The 14,879-nt window shown below is 44.3% G+C and overlaps 1 protein-coding gene across 1 annotated transcript in view; it reads right to left on the bottom strand.

The window, feature by feature from the left end:
- Positions 1-2,088: 2,088 nt before the first annotated feature.
- Positions 2,089-14,879, bottom strand: part of LOC144819414 (uncharacterized) — an 87,995-nt gene continuing 75,204 nt past the window's right edge. Inside the window, exon 5 of the mRNA XM_078677311.1 lies at positions 2,089-3,385. Coding sequence (XP_078533437.1) covers positions 3,130-3,385 — 256 coding nt within the window. The 3' untranslated portion in view covers positions 2,089-3,129. The remainder of the gene's footprint in view (positions 3,386-14,879) is intronic.

Below are 14,879 nucleotides of genomic sequence, written 5' to 3'. Positions count from 1 at the left end.
GCGCTGCTGCAGTAGCCAGGATTTGGCACACTTCAAGGAAGTGCTAATGGAACAATTTATCAGGACTGGCCCGAGTTCTGGATTTGGCTCAGGAATAGCTTCCAGAATCTAGCTGAATCCCATTCTATAGAGATACTGGATACAATGCAAAACTAGCCGAATTGGAATCAGTGATGTACACAGAATTCGTATCCACTTTTTCAGAATAAAAGGTCATACTGCCTGTCTGTCTTATCACAGATATTTGTTAAGAAAAACATTCCAGTTCAGATTGTCCCAGTTTCAGCACAAAAGTACATGATAAACCGCTGAAGGGACCACCTAAGGAATTGCTGAAGGGATAGGGGATATCATTGCTTGCTCATAGACCCCTGCCCCCTGCAGCACAGTATGTATAACCCACCTAACTCTGGAACACACAAAGTTGAAAGGGCCGAGGACGCTGTCAGTCATGCAAAACAAGATACGTGTTCTGTAACACTTTAGCATTCATCTGCTGGCTGTGGGCTAAGGCAGTTTTGGATACCTGTGTGGCTGTGGGGTCACAGTAGTGCTTTTGATGCACGCTAAATGAACGTTCTGATGCAGCCTTGAAAAGGCAGGAGGGATGAACTACAATGTCTTTTATGAATGTTTGAAGGGGTGTTCATAACTGCAAAGGTTCCACAGTAAGAACGAGCCATGAACCAGTCCAGCCTGCTCACCACACAGGCATGGGAAGTATTAGCCCAGGCGTAACTAGTTATGGAAACATGGTGGCATTCCAGAAACTTTCTGATCTCAGCTTAGAAAGATTACCAGAGTGCCAAGAAACTCCTTCAGTGTTCCTGCCAATGATTCAGAAGGAGAGGTCCCTGTGGCAGGGGGTTGGGGAAAGCCTAAGTGACTTTCGGACCTCAGTGAACTAGGTCCGCGTGGTCCATATAATAGGGTTTGGTTCTACCCCATGCAACATCATTGCCATCTTACCCACATGTGTGGGTAAGACTGCAGATCTTCCAAGGAAGAATCAGAGAATTGTTCAGAGAAATGGCAATTATTAAGTTACGCTAACAAGGACCTGGTGTATACGAATGTGTCTTCCTGATACAGAAGGCACAGAGAGACTTCAGGATTATAAGCGATCTGAAGGAAGTCAACATATTTGTATGTACAGTGACTTTCCAAATTAATTAAGACTTTCCTATGAATTATTCTATTAGTTCGATCAGAGCAGTTCTTGGCCTCACTGGATCTGAGACTGCAAGCCTTCACATCCCCAATCCCAGAGAACCAACACTGGGTTCTCTCTTTTGCCACCAAGGTTTGAATTTCCAAGTCAGGTTTGGATCTGGTACCTGGCCATGTGAGCTTGGTTACCCCTATCTTCCTTCATATGGTCATATCCCATTCTGTTTTTGCTGCTGGAGATTTGGAAAGCTCTGTGATATTCTCACCTGCTCCTCTATTTGGAACTCACACTCCTCCCTTACCAGAGCGTGTTCTTTTCATGTAGAATGAAGGCAAGAACAAGGTTCATCAGCACCATCCAATTCTTCTAAGACAAATTTGTCAAATTTGTCCTATAAATACGTCACCTAAACAGATAGGAGAGATAGCAACGTATGTGGGCATGCCATTCAAATATCAGTTCTGGCCCTAGTGTCCATATAGGGTTGCCTCGTGTCCTTGACCTCTTGCCGTTTGTAGCTCCCATCATGCATCAGTTACTCCCTTACTGGTACATTCCAAAGTCATTGATGGCTTTGGGGTGTCACTTCCGTTTTTTCTAGTTGGTTGCAGCTGACGATTTTGCAGCCCATGTGACCCGTGAGTTATTTCCTGTGCCAAGATGTAAATAATGCTACCTCTGTAATTTTTGACACCAGATTACCCAAACCATTTATCCCCATGAGGCCTTTTCTCCAAGCCAAATTGTACTATTCGGCACCAATAAAATTCCCAGGGATAGAAAAGCCACAGCTTTCCCATGAGTACATCCGGAAAACTGTGACTGACAAAGTTTTTCAAACATAAGCTGAGACAGTTTAGTGATTACACAACAAAAATAAATACAAAAAAGAGTACACTCAGATGGGAGAGGACATTTCCAACATACTTTTATATTTTTTTGAAACACGGTCACAGGGTCCGATTCACAAAAAAAGCCATGCAATTACACCTGTAGACATACTCCTACACATGGCTGTGCATGTATGATTTTTTCCAATTCACAAACATTCCCAGTAGTATGCCTGATAAGCAGTGCCCGTGGGCACTGGAGCAATACCAATGCTGAGAGGCAAATACATATTTTTTTCTTCTATATATTTTCTCCACAAGGAATAAAAAGTTCTCTGTCCGAAAGCACTTTCCGCACACCCTATAGTTTGGGAGTGTTCTGTTCCTGTTTTCACTCTGGAACAGCCTTTTGCTGCGGTAAATTGGCAACTGCTTCATGGTGGGAAAGGGACAGAGGGGTGTTTGTGAATGCCAACATGAACTCACGTTATTGAGCGTTCATAAACTCTCAGGGCAGACCACGCCTGGATTCACCCACTTTCTGCTCACGTGTGTGGTGTTTACTGCCACTGCCGTTGAAGTCTTCAGTTAGGTATTAGTAAACACATGTATGCCAGCCAGGAATCCATTTAGTGGAGCTATTTTTGACTATAAACATGGGTTATGGCCATGAATGTCTTTGTGAATCGGGCTCCCTCCCCTGTTTCTGTTTACGCCTCTTTCTTTAACAGCAGCTCTTTGCCAAAACCCAGATCTGGCCATGTACTAATGAACAGAAAATCCCAACAACACAAACCTATCTTTTTATTTTGCTTATTGCCAGAGAGATTTTTGGTATTCACTCCTCTAACCCTTTATGGAACAGAGTTACCCTCCTGACATATAGTGCACAGAAGATCGCAGAGTAACAATCATTTCCTTGAGTTTTAGGCAAAATGCACATTTTGTAATTGAATGTTTACGTTTAAACCACACTTTCGCATTTGAAAACGTATAAAAATAACAGCTTTATCCAAAAACGCATATTTCGTAACTTGAAAATAAGGAATACATTCCAGAAAATCTATCAAACCATTTTTTTTAACATATATACAAGCCATAATGCTTTGTGGTTTTCTACTTTAGAATTTAGCGAAACATAAGTGCCAAGTGAGTCCTTCTTTGGGGGGCATGCGCGCTTCCAGGCAAGAAATCCACGCTGAGTCCTAAGTCCTTTACAGTCACCTTAGACGTGGCTGTTCCCTCGAGTCTTGTGATCAGGGCTTGCAGCTCACCGTTGAGGTTTTTCAGCTCTTCGTTTTCTCTCCTTGTGATATCGTGTTCGTTTAATGCCAGATCTGTCTGCCACCGGACAAAGGCAATTCTTTCTTCAAGTTGTTTCAGGCTAAAGAAGAGCAGAATTGATTATCGATGAAGAGGCAGTTGGTGATATGTTTTACAAGAACTGTTACTCAAACAAGACTTATGCATAAGTTGCTGCTGTTTATTATCAAATATACATATACATCATCCATCTGATCTCAGCGGGCATATTCGTTATACCGGTTCGATTTACGCGTGCAGATGTCTTGGCTTACTCGTGCAAGCTATTGACAAAATGTTCATTTGTAATAATAAATCACTTTACTCACAAGTATCATCATTGCATACGATTTTTTTAGGCCTCGCCTAGGCAGCACTTGCGCTATGTCTTCGAGACATGCTGTATTCAAGTATAGATTTGAAGCTCCACCCACTGTCAACCTATATTTTGAATTGGCTGCTGTAACTGTCCTTTGTACATGGTGGCTTTTGATTGGTTTATAGGTTTATTAGTCCCTCCCTAGTACCTCCCTGTTTTCTATTGTTACCTCCCATCACGGCTGGCCTTTTTACATGAGTTGTTGCTAAGTATATTTTATTTACACCCTGTCAGCACTATTTTCTTAAATTACTTCTCCTGCATGTTGTTGCAGGCAGGACTTGCTCTCCCGCAACTGCTTGTGTTTTTTATACCTGTGGGGCATACCTTATGTTTTACGTCTTCTAAGGTGTAAAAGAAGTGGCATGACATGAGGGGCCTTTGTGTACCTCATCTGCTCCTCCTTTCAGCCCAAAACAGCATCATCCTTATTACCCCTTCCAGTGTTTATCCCTCCAATGACTCTTCCTCCTCTCACCCAACTGTCTTCCTTCATAGTATGATTTTTGTTGCCTCCTACTAAATGTCTCTTCCCTCTGTAGCATCTTCTTGGTCATTGTCTTCTCTCCTCTCCTCTTCTCTTCATGGCTTCCCTTTTCAGGCTACCACTCTATAAGCAGGAGCACAAAAACATCAATGGGCAAGGTCTGAACCCGCGGTCACACTGCACACATAAATCATTTTTAGGCTATTTTAGTCACTTTGAAGCCTTGGCCAGCGGCTCTATGTGAAACTGAAAGTGGAGAATTTCACATGCAGCTCTGCTTGCGGCAGAGGGGTAAGGGGTGGGGGGTGGGGGGAAGCAGGCTTGCATTACACAGGCAGTTCTCAGAAGAAGCCATGGCACAGCTAAGGGGGAAAAACAGGCTGCTACTGGATTGAGCAGTAGGAGGTTACCGAAGCAATGTCTGCTGGTGGTAAAAAAGGTGTTTCAAATCGCTACAGACCAAAAAACAAAACAAGGACGTTCCTGCATAAAGCAATGCACAATTAGTGGGAAGAGTTAATTTAACATCAGAAAGGCTGAAACAAAAAATGTGAGACATAACAGTGGCAGAAAGCAGCAGTCTAAGGTTGTTCATTATGTATCCGCGTGCAACAAGGTACACAGACAGTTACATTATTTTTAAGGTTGTTTACCTAAGATTCCTGGACAAAAACAGCCCAACTGACTTCCTTACTTAGTCAGGATTTGATTACATACATTTTGTTTATAAAATCAGCATTGGAGCAATTACCACACAAGTTCCACTCTGCCGGTCACGTCATGCACAAGAGTACGCCGGAAGCACCAGAGTAGGCAGGGACCTAACCCCAGCTTATATGACGAGAAGCTTACTCTGTCCCTTGAGTGTGTCAAAATCAGATGCAGCCGTTTTAAGTCCCAGGAACGCCTACAGCACCTTGAGCACCAAGTGGTTGACACTGAACTGTGCAGAAGTGGACATGGGTCCCAATTAAGTAAAGACAAGAATATGTGCTCACAGCTGTAGTCCTCATAAGTTGTACCACATTTATTACTACATTAAACTGGTCCCATTTTACAAACAGTTCAACACCAGCCACTGCCAAACAGAACCAATAGACATGCAACATTATATAGATTCTGCCTACAGGTGATAACCATCAATCCTTCTTTCTACATCCTCCAATTCCATGCTATCTCAAAAGCCCCCATTCCACTACAGCCCTAAACCCCTGCATGAATCTGACTTCAAATAATAACTGTTCCTCTTCCCTTCACCCTGTCCTTACCCTCCATCCTCTGCATTCCTTACGGTCAGAGTATAGCCTACTGTATTGCATGCCTGTTCACTTAACTCCACTATATTTCTGCGTACTAACGATTCCTCTCCTCAAATCACAAACACACCTGTGTGAGCATTCACTGCAATCTAACAATATCGACTCTCTGCTAGCCTACTTACTCAGCTCTTGTTGCTCTCTATGGGCAGAAGTCTAACCCCAATAATCAACAAATACTAATAATCACCAAAGGAAATCACCAGCCTTGGGTTTCTGGAGTAGTATGCTACCCGCCACAAAGCACTTCAACAACTTGTCAGGTGTAGTAAGCACCGTAATAAATTCAGTTACAAAGCAACACAGTGGCACTCAATATACTACACACTCAGTGAATCCAAGCATTTCAATCACAAATGCGGAAACATTACACAAGACCATCTGCCACCCTAAATACATGAAGCCACATCTTAAGTGTACAATAAAAAGCTTTCAGGGTACAGACAAGAAATATTGGCTACAACAATTAAACCAAAGATGCCTAAAATGTTTGGCACTCAAATGTGTCCAAGCGCAATCCTGAATGTAGCATGAAAACATCTGTAATCATTGACACCAACATTTGTGATAGGCAAATGGAGAACAACATGTAGAGTAGTAGAACCATGCAATACTTCAGGACCGTAAAAAACATTTCCTTTGGTGCCAAAGCATTGAAAACCTGCAAGGGGTGCTTAAACATGCACTTTGTACTTATAGTTCTAGCTTACTAGAAGCACGGCTGGCAGTAAAAGAGGTACAGTTACTGCCAGCCTTGCTTCTTGTAAGCAGTGACTAGAAGTGCAAAGTGCGTGTTTACGCACCGCTTGCAGGTTTACAAAACATAGAAGTAAAAGGCATTGTCATTTACAATGCTGATAGCTGGAACTCTCACACGCGAAACCTATTGCATTGCTAATGCTTGTTACAGTTTCAAATAGGAATAGCTCCAAGAAGCATAAGGTACCAATGATAGTCAATGGTCACTGTAGATTGGAAATTAGGTGCAATTTGATGCTGACCACAATGGAACGTTGGTCAGATACACCAACCAGAAATGTTCTAGTCAAAGGTTTTACCTTTTGACTGTAGTCTTTATAGTCCCAATCCACCACAGAAGTAGACTTCTAAACTCCCAGGACCTCAGGGAAGGCACTTAGCGACTCACAGGGTGTTAGGCTTAGGTCAAATAGTGGTATCCAGTACAGGTCCAGTTGCCACTGGTCAGCTTGGAAGTTGCAGAAAAAGACGTCTTGTAGCTTGTTGTGTTTCTGTAGTTTCAATAGGAGGTCAGCCATATGACCCTTGAAATCCAGTTATTTGTCCTGGGTAAAATAAATAGTAGGTCCAGTCCTGCAGGGCTCTTCTCAGGTCGCAGATAGCAGTTTCAGTCCTCCTCTGATTTTCCTCAGGTTTAGGAGTGTTCTGAAGTGAGTGCTTGGAGGTGCCTCATTTATGCCTAGTGGAAACTAGGGAGTGATAATGACTCCTGGGCACGGTCTAACCAATGAGGTAAGAAGTCCCTTGGCCAAACACTTAGGGCTTTCTCAGGATGGCGAAAGTCATCAGTCACACTAAACTTGGGGTGTGAGGGCAACACTAAACTTGGGCTTTGAGGGCTGGGTGCCTTTAACTGTCACATAAATATTTTTCTTAAAAACGGTACTTAAAAAATTAAGTGAATCCTCAAAATATCACAATATTTCAATTTCAGAATCACCATAAGCCGCAGCTTTAAGAGCAGGTGTCTTTTGTAAAACATTACACCAATGCTGTTTAAAGGTGTCTTCAGACAGCATTAAGGGTGAACCAGAATCAGCCTAAATTCCTAATTCTACATTTCCAATAAACTGAAAAATAAGGTCCTTTCTGGTTTGCTACAACACCCATGTCATTTTGTAATTTTACTGTAAATATCACTTATGAAACATCTTCCCTGACTGGTACTGGAATTGTTATTCCTGCACACATGCATAAAGTGTCATGCATTCAACTGTCTTGTACTTGTTACATTGCTTACTCTGCACAGGGCAAATAGAATTCTTATCAAAATGTGTGCCTAAACCACATCTAAAACACACTAAACTTCTAAAACAAATATGGTGGTAGCTGGCAGCTCGTCCTTAATTGGTGGTTTGAGTGCCAAACACAGTGGCTTGGCATCTGGTGGCACAGGTCAGTGTAGACGGTTGGCAGAAAGGGTTAAGTTCAACTTCTGGCGGCAATATGCTGGCAGTAAGTACTCCAAGCAGATGGTATTGGTCTATCCTCAGGGGGAGTTTAGGCCACAGAGTGGCACTGCCCCATTGTTCTGTTTTGACATTAGGGTGATGGTTTTTAAACAGCTGGGTATGCTGGAGCCTACTGGGGGAATGGATGTGGCCTCATGGCTAGAGCAGTCAACCTCGTCATTGGAAACCAGGTTTGAGTCTCATCAGGAACGCCCATCATCCTGTGAGTCTGAGCATATCACTCAATCCCCACCGAGCCTGAGAACAAAAGGAATGGTTACGTTTTTGACACAACTGGCACTCACTTAAAGCACTCTGATACCTTGGGCAGCATGCGGGCACAAGAGTGATACTGCAATAAATTGGTAGTTTTGTGGATTTTTTGAGACTGTGATGAACTTCAAAGAGACTCATGACAGAGCTTGCACAGTCTCATCAGTTCACAAAGGAAGCATTTTTAATATTATTACAAGGTAGCCATAGTTGTTGCTTGATTACCTTATGCAACTATGAAACAGTGACAGTCAATAGTCCTGGCTGGCTATAGGTCCAATGTTACGGGATGAGTAAATAGATGGATACCATGGCGGAAGAGGCAGAACTATGCGGCACGCTATGCCAAGCAAAGATGTCAGCTTAAATGTTAATCCAATGCCAAGAGAGAACCTCGACGATCGGGCTAGAATCAGTAGGACATCGGGTGGCTTTACTAAATACTTTGAAGTGTGCAGATGGCACAGTTGATAATGGTGCAGTATAATTACCCTTTAAGGTCTGTCTTGTGAAAGTCAAATGGGGATGGCTTGTACATAGATAAACATGCTTGTTTTAATCAATACTTTGTTTTAGTTCGAAGGGATTATTGGCCTATTTCTGACAAGCCAATGACTATTAGTCTTTGACTTGAAACGGGGTCATGTCCAGCTGGTCTAAGCTGAGTGGGGTGAGTTGCCTAACAGCCGATATGTATCATTGACAGTTCACAGAGCACCTTCGCTGTGACCAGGTAGGCACATCGTGAAAGGCTGAAATCTTTATCACCGTTTGGGTTATGAGCTGAGATCAGGATATGGGAAAGGACTGGTTCACAAACCGCTATCTTAAGCTCATGTAACATCATTGTTGAGTGATATTAAAGTGCACCAAAATGAATAACTCCTTTTCTCGAACAGGGATAACGACGGCAGAGTTCGAAAGTAAAAGTGGAGCTGAACCTATCGGTTGATGTGCAAGTCAGTGAAAGCCAAAAGGGTATTATGAGGTGTTGGAAGCTGGGTCTTAGAAACCCAGATGGAGCCTGGGTAGATTAGTGGGCAACATACCCATAGCACCCCACAAGTTGCCCCAGCACTGGTATTAAAGCTATTCCAACTTTATTATTAGAATAGTGAAATTTAGATTGTCATTTCCTCATAAGGGGCAACAAAATCACATCGCCAAGTCCATATAGGCAGCTTAGGAGGTGCACAATGGTCCCACATTTTCCGCTCTTATCAGGTTCCCAGGATGGCACCAAGCGCGGGCATTACTGCCCTCTCTTGAGGGCATCATGCTGCATTCTGGTTGGTATTATAGATGAACAACATAGCTATATAATGCAAACACACACAGGAAAATGTGTTATACAGTTGACACCCTGACCACATGTAGTGCCCTTATGTCAAAGGAAGGTACAAGAAAGAAGTTCAGACAATTGCCTATACACAATGTAATCAAGCAGGGTATAGGGGCTTCGATTACTTAAGGCCATCTGCTTAGAAGTTGTGCCGTCATGGATAAGACTCCGCCAGCAGCAGCACATTCACTTGGGCCTAGTTTGTCTTGAGTCACATTCAAGTGAACTGGGCCATGTACCTAGGTCACGCACATTAGGCAGAGGGGTTCCAGTAGGTTTCACATAAATGGGGACTGCACCAGAACATGAAACTGCAACAGTTAGATTCCGACTTAATGTCGCCGCACCACTCATAATGTTAACAGTTAAACGGCCTTTGAGGAAGATCAGCTGAACAGCAAAGGATTCAACTGCACTTGGAAAATTCCTTTAGAGGATTATTAGACAGATAGAATCATTTCTCAGGCCACTCGTTTATAAGCACCAGAAGCTGGGGAGGCTCTTAGCTTGGGGAGGACGGTCACAGACGTTTAATAGCCTGTTGTGGCCAATCTAGCAGAACATTCTACTAACTTTCTACTAATGGGAGCCTCTATGTGGTATACAGTGAGGGGTGCTTGCCTTGAGTGTGGTGAGTTTGTTTGTTAAAGAGCATTTCAGGATTTCCATGACTTTTAGTCAAACGACCACTGCGCAAGAGGGTGGAGGGTGATTACAAAGGACAGAGGATGGTTGATGGCGATGGCAATGCAAGACTGCCAGCTTGCTGATTAAAATGCATCCTATCACCAAGTAGATGGGTGCTAGGAGGCAAACCAGTGTATATGCAGGCATTTTATCCTGGTGGAGGGTAATCAATTCCGGGAATAAACTTAGCGAGCTAGATCCTATTCTTCGATGGACTCACTCAGCAGGGAAGAAAGCAAGATTTTAAAACAAGTCTAGGTACTCATGTGCAGATGCACAAGAGACAAATATCCACTAGAAACAGATTCAACACCATTAACTTGTTCGCCATAGTTTATCAATAAGATTGTCAGTGCAATGTCTGGTCAATTGGGCAAAGTAGTCGCGTTACGCAAACAAAGGAATGTACAGGTTGCACAGTCATAGCAGTGCATACCACACCACAGAGGGTTACTTCAGTTAAGCTAGAAATGACCGCTACACCGCCACTGCAGCTAGGCAGGTTGTGGGAGTTCTCATCTAACAAGGGTGCTGGGGTTCCAAAAGTTGGTGAAATGCTGGGTTAGAGCACAAAAAGGCTACAAGTTAGTGAAAACATTAGCATTCCCATTATTCGAGAAAGGGCAGGGAACGGTACACATGGTTCTCCTCCTGTTCCCACCATTTGCCATCTCTTTGGTATACATTAGCAGAAGTTTGGAAGTGGATGACTTAGGCCAGGGCGGGGACATCTGCATGGCTACAGAGCACCTAAATAGCAGTCAGACGGATACAGGGCTCCCCTCCCTCACCTTATTGCATTAGATGGTAGGGCAGTGGGACCCACTTTGCTATAGGCGTTACATTTGTCCATATAGGGGCAGAAGGGTATATTGGCAAGAACCTGCAAATAGGTTTTCCTTTTGGCCATGTCTATAAAAGATGTGCACCCTGTAAAAGTGAGAGAATGGGTAACGGGATACTGTAGTTAAGCAAGCCTGGTGGGCTGCGTACGTTTGTCACTCCAAAAAATGTGCTGTGACTCCAACCGTTTGCACAATACAAACATTCCCTTAAACCAGATTTGACACCATTAATGTGTTCGCCATGGTTTAGCAATAAAAAGTTCTGTGCAAATATCTGGTAAAATTCAGCAAAGTATGTGCACTGTGTAACCGAGGGCATGTTACAGGTTGCTTCAGTTAAGCAAAACATTACCCCCACCTCCCTGATAGCCATGGTAGCTAGGCTGGGTGTGGAAGTTGTCATCTAACAAGTGTGCTGCAGTTCCATAAGTTGGGGAAACTATTGGTTAGAGCACAAAAAAGCTATAATGTAATAAAGAACATTTGTAATTTCTATTACTCAAGAAAAGGCAGGTATTTGTACATATTGTTACACTCCTGTTCCCACCCACTTGTCTGCTGCGTGGTACACATTGGCAGAAGTTAGAAAGTGCACGACTTGTGCTTGGAGGGGACATCAGCAAGGCGACACAGCAGCTAAATATTGCAGTCAGGAGGTGATGGGCTGGCATTCAATATGGACATGTAATGAAGCAGAATACAGGGTGAGGGGCAGGCGCAATGCTATAGGCGTTACATTGGCCATACACAGGCAGAAGGGTACAGTGCCAGGAATCCGCAAATAGAGTGGTTTTAAAAAGGTGACTTGCATAAGTTTTCAATTCCATAAAAGTATGTGGAGAAACAAGGGTTAAGAGCACAAATGCAGACAGTTACTAGAACACAGTGTGCAATCAAATTTGGAAGGAGCAGGTAAATTTCCCACTGCTGGTGCGGCACACGGTTATCAGTTTGAACCCCCATTTTTGGGAATAACCACGTACAGGGTTAAACAAGGGCTTAGTCAACCCTAAATGTAAGGCACATATTGCACGCGGTATACAAAGGAGTAAATCAGACATAACTATGGTTCCGAAGAGCAGTAGTTTTGTATTCCCTATTGGGTAAGAATCCTTTTGTTTTCAAACTCTTTTTCTTGAACAAAACAACAAAAGGCACAGCAAGACAAGCCATCAGCTGTATACATACAGGTACAGTAAATGTACAGATTGCTCTCAGTGTACTGCTCTCCCCCTCGATATTTAATAGGTCTTGCAGTCTTACGTCACGGTGACGTGGCTCCACCGTAGTGGACAAGCATATTTCACCCCTGTGCATGTTCCAGGCAGCCCACTTACGATATCATTTTTTAGGGCATCCTCTGTGTTTAAAAACATCCTTCTCTGCAATCATTGCTCTATACATATCTGCAACCCATTCTCTGATTGTTGGTGATTCCCCCACACCCCATTTTTGTGCGATGTTTCGCTTTGCGGTGGCCCAGCCTAATGAAACCCATGATTTCTCATTTTGGGTTAAATGCGTGGCCTCCCATATGTTTAGTAGGCATAACTTTGGTGTAGCAGTTAGTTCCCCCCCCCTGCTCTCTCCATTTGTTCTGTGACTGCTTTCCAGTATGTTTGGTCAACTGGACTTTCCCACAATATGTGAAAGAAAGTTCCCTCCTGGTGGCACTGCCTAAGGCAATAAGTGTTGGCCCTCCTACCGATCCTGACCAGAACTCCAGTGGCAAGGTAGACGCAATGCAGAATTTTAAGTTGGACTAGTCTCAGTCTCATAGGAATGGCTATTTCCCTGGGGCGGCCAGAGCGTCTCGCCAATCGTCTTCCTCTAACTCACCAGGTCCACCTCCCAATGCTGCCGCAAGCGCGTTAACAAGTCAGGTTGGCTATTGATCAATTTTTTGTACGCTAGGCATATGGCCTTCTTGGTCATGGGGTCTAGCATTAGTCTGTCTTCTAGAGGGGCAACTTCAGGAAGTGGGCCACCCCCCGGTTTGCTGTTTTGAGCGCATGGCTGATCTGCAGATATCTGAATGTTTTGGATTGTGCAAGGTCATATTCCTTCTGTAGTTCTGCGAATGTGGCCAACCCTCTTGTATTTCACGTCCCCCAGCGTTGATATACTAAATAGATCCCACTTATCGAATCCGGGGCAAGCGCTAGGAAGGCCCAACTGCTCGGGTTCCCAGAGTGGAGTCGCACGTGTAATTTTGTTGTGCCAACCCAGTTTTTTGTTGACCGCCTGCCAGACTTCAATTGTGCGGGCAGTCGTCCCCGTAAGACCCAATTTCCTGGGTTCATGTATAGTGCTCTGTGGTACCCACACTGCCCCATGAGCCACCAATTGGTGTGGAAACTCTGGTCTCCCCAAGAACTATGGCCCCTGCGGTTGACCAGCACGAGTTGAGATGACCTGAGATCAGGTAAGGCGATTCCCCCGTCATACCATCGCGCTGTTAATTTCTGCATCGCTATGCGCAGGGCCCATCCGTCCCACAGCAGGGTGTGCACAGCGCTATCAATGTTTGAGAAGTAGGAGTCTGGGACCCTGTAGGGAGTGTTTTGCAGAGCGTAGAGAAAGCGGGGCAGTGCCAACATTTTAAAAAGAAGCGCATGTGCCCGGAGAGTCAATGGTAGGCAATGCCAGTCTTTTATATCCGTGCAGAAGCACGTCAGACCCTTGCAGATGTGTTTCGTAAAAGCGGGTTGGATCCGTCGTTATGTATATTCCTAGATGTCGGAAGCCTTCCGCTGCCACAGGGATGTCATACTCCATTGGTATGCGCGGCTGCGGGCCATGCAATTGGAATACATAGACCAGTTTATTGTGTATCCTGAGTGGTTGCCGAATATGTGGAAAATGTGGAGGTTACAGTGAAGGGTAGATGTGGGGGAAGCCATTTACAACAATATATCATCCACATAGACCAAGATTCTGCAATTGAGATTCTCAGTCCATTTGAGTCCCCAGATCAGAGGGTCTCCCCTCAACCAATGAATGGTTCTAATATGTTAATGTTATGTTATGTTATGTTAAATTAGGGCTTATATAGCGCAACGGCTACTCCAAAGGAGTGTCCCGGCGCTTTGAGCTCCAAACCAAAAGGGGGGCAGAAAACATAACAGTAACAAAAAAAGGGGCCACAGAGGGGAGAATTATCCGGCAAATAGCCAAGTTTTCAAGTTTTTCCTGAAAATAAGCAAATTAGAGGTGCTCCGCAGAGACAACGGCAATGAGTTCCAAAGCTTAGGAGCGAGAAAGCTAAAAGACCGGCCGCCTAGCCGAGCCTTTTTGATACGTGGAACCCGAGCCAAGGCCAAAGTTTCTGACCTAAGGGAGCGTGCCGGTCGATAAAAGTCCAGCCTCCTCTGAAGATACTTGGCACCAGTGCCATATAAGGCCTTGTGGGCAAGAGTCATGGTCTTAAACAGTATCCTCTTCCGCACCGGGAGCCAGTGAAGGGATGCAAGAAGATGAGAGGCACTAGTCCGACGATGAAGGCCAAAGATGGCACGCGCAGCAGCGTTCTGGGTGATCTGCAGGCGTTGGAGGAGGTATTCAGGCAGGCCCAGATAAAGAGCGTTAGCATAATCCAATCTGGACCCTATGAGGGCAAATATTAAGGGCGACAGGGGGCTCCCTTGCAGAGTACCCCCACCCAGCTGAAACTGTCGAGATGTGTGACGGTTCACCACAATTTGGGCTGTCGGGCTGGTGTATAATAACTTAATCCATTTAATGAAATTGGGCCTGAAGCCCAATTATTTGAGGACAGCAAACATATACGTCCATTCAATAGTATCAAAGGCCATATTGACATTGAGGGACAACAGGGCCACATCTTCCCTTATCGTGTGTTCCCTACCCAGCACCCCATGCAGGTGTCATAGATTAAAGGCAGTGTTCCAGCCGGGCATAAAGCCTGACTGGTCCAGTCAGGCTTATCAGACCAGTTATCAATGGGATGAGTCTATTGGCCAATAATTTTGCGAGTATTTTAGCCTCTGCTGTGAGTAGAGAAATAGGCCTGTATG

Source organism: Lissotriton helveticus, chromosome 2_1, assembly GCF_964261635.1.
Source record: "Lissotriton helveticus chromosome 2_1, aLisHel1.1, whole genome shotgun sequence".
In the NCBI taxonomy this organism is placed as follows: domain Eukaryota; kingdom Metazoa; phylum Chordata; class Amphibia; order Caudata; family Salamandridae; genus Lissotriton; species Lissotriton helveticus.
This window is presented reverse-complemented; position numbering and strand designations above follow the sequence as displayed.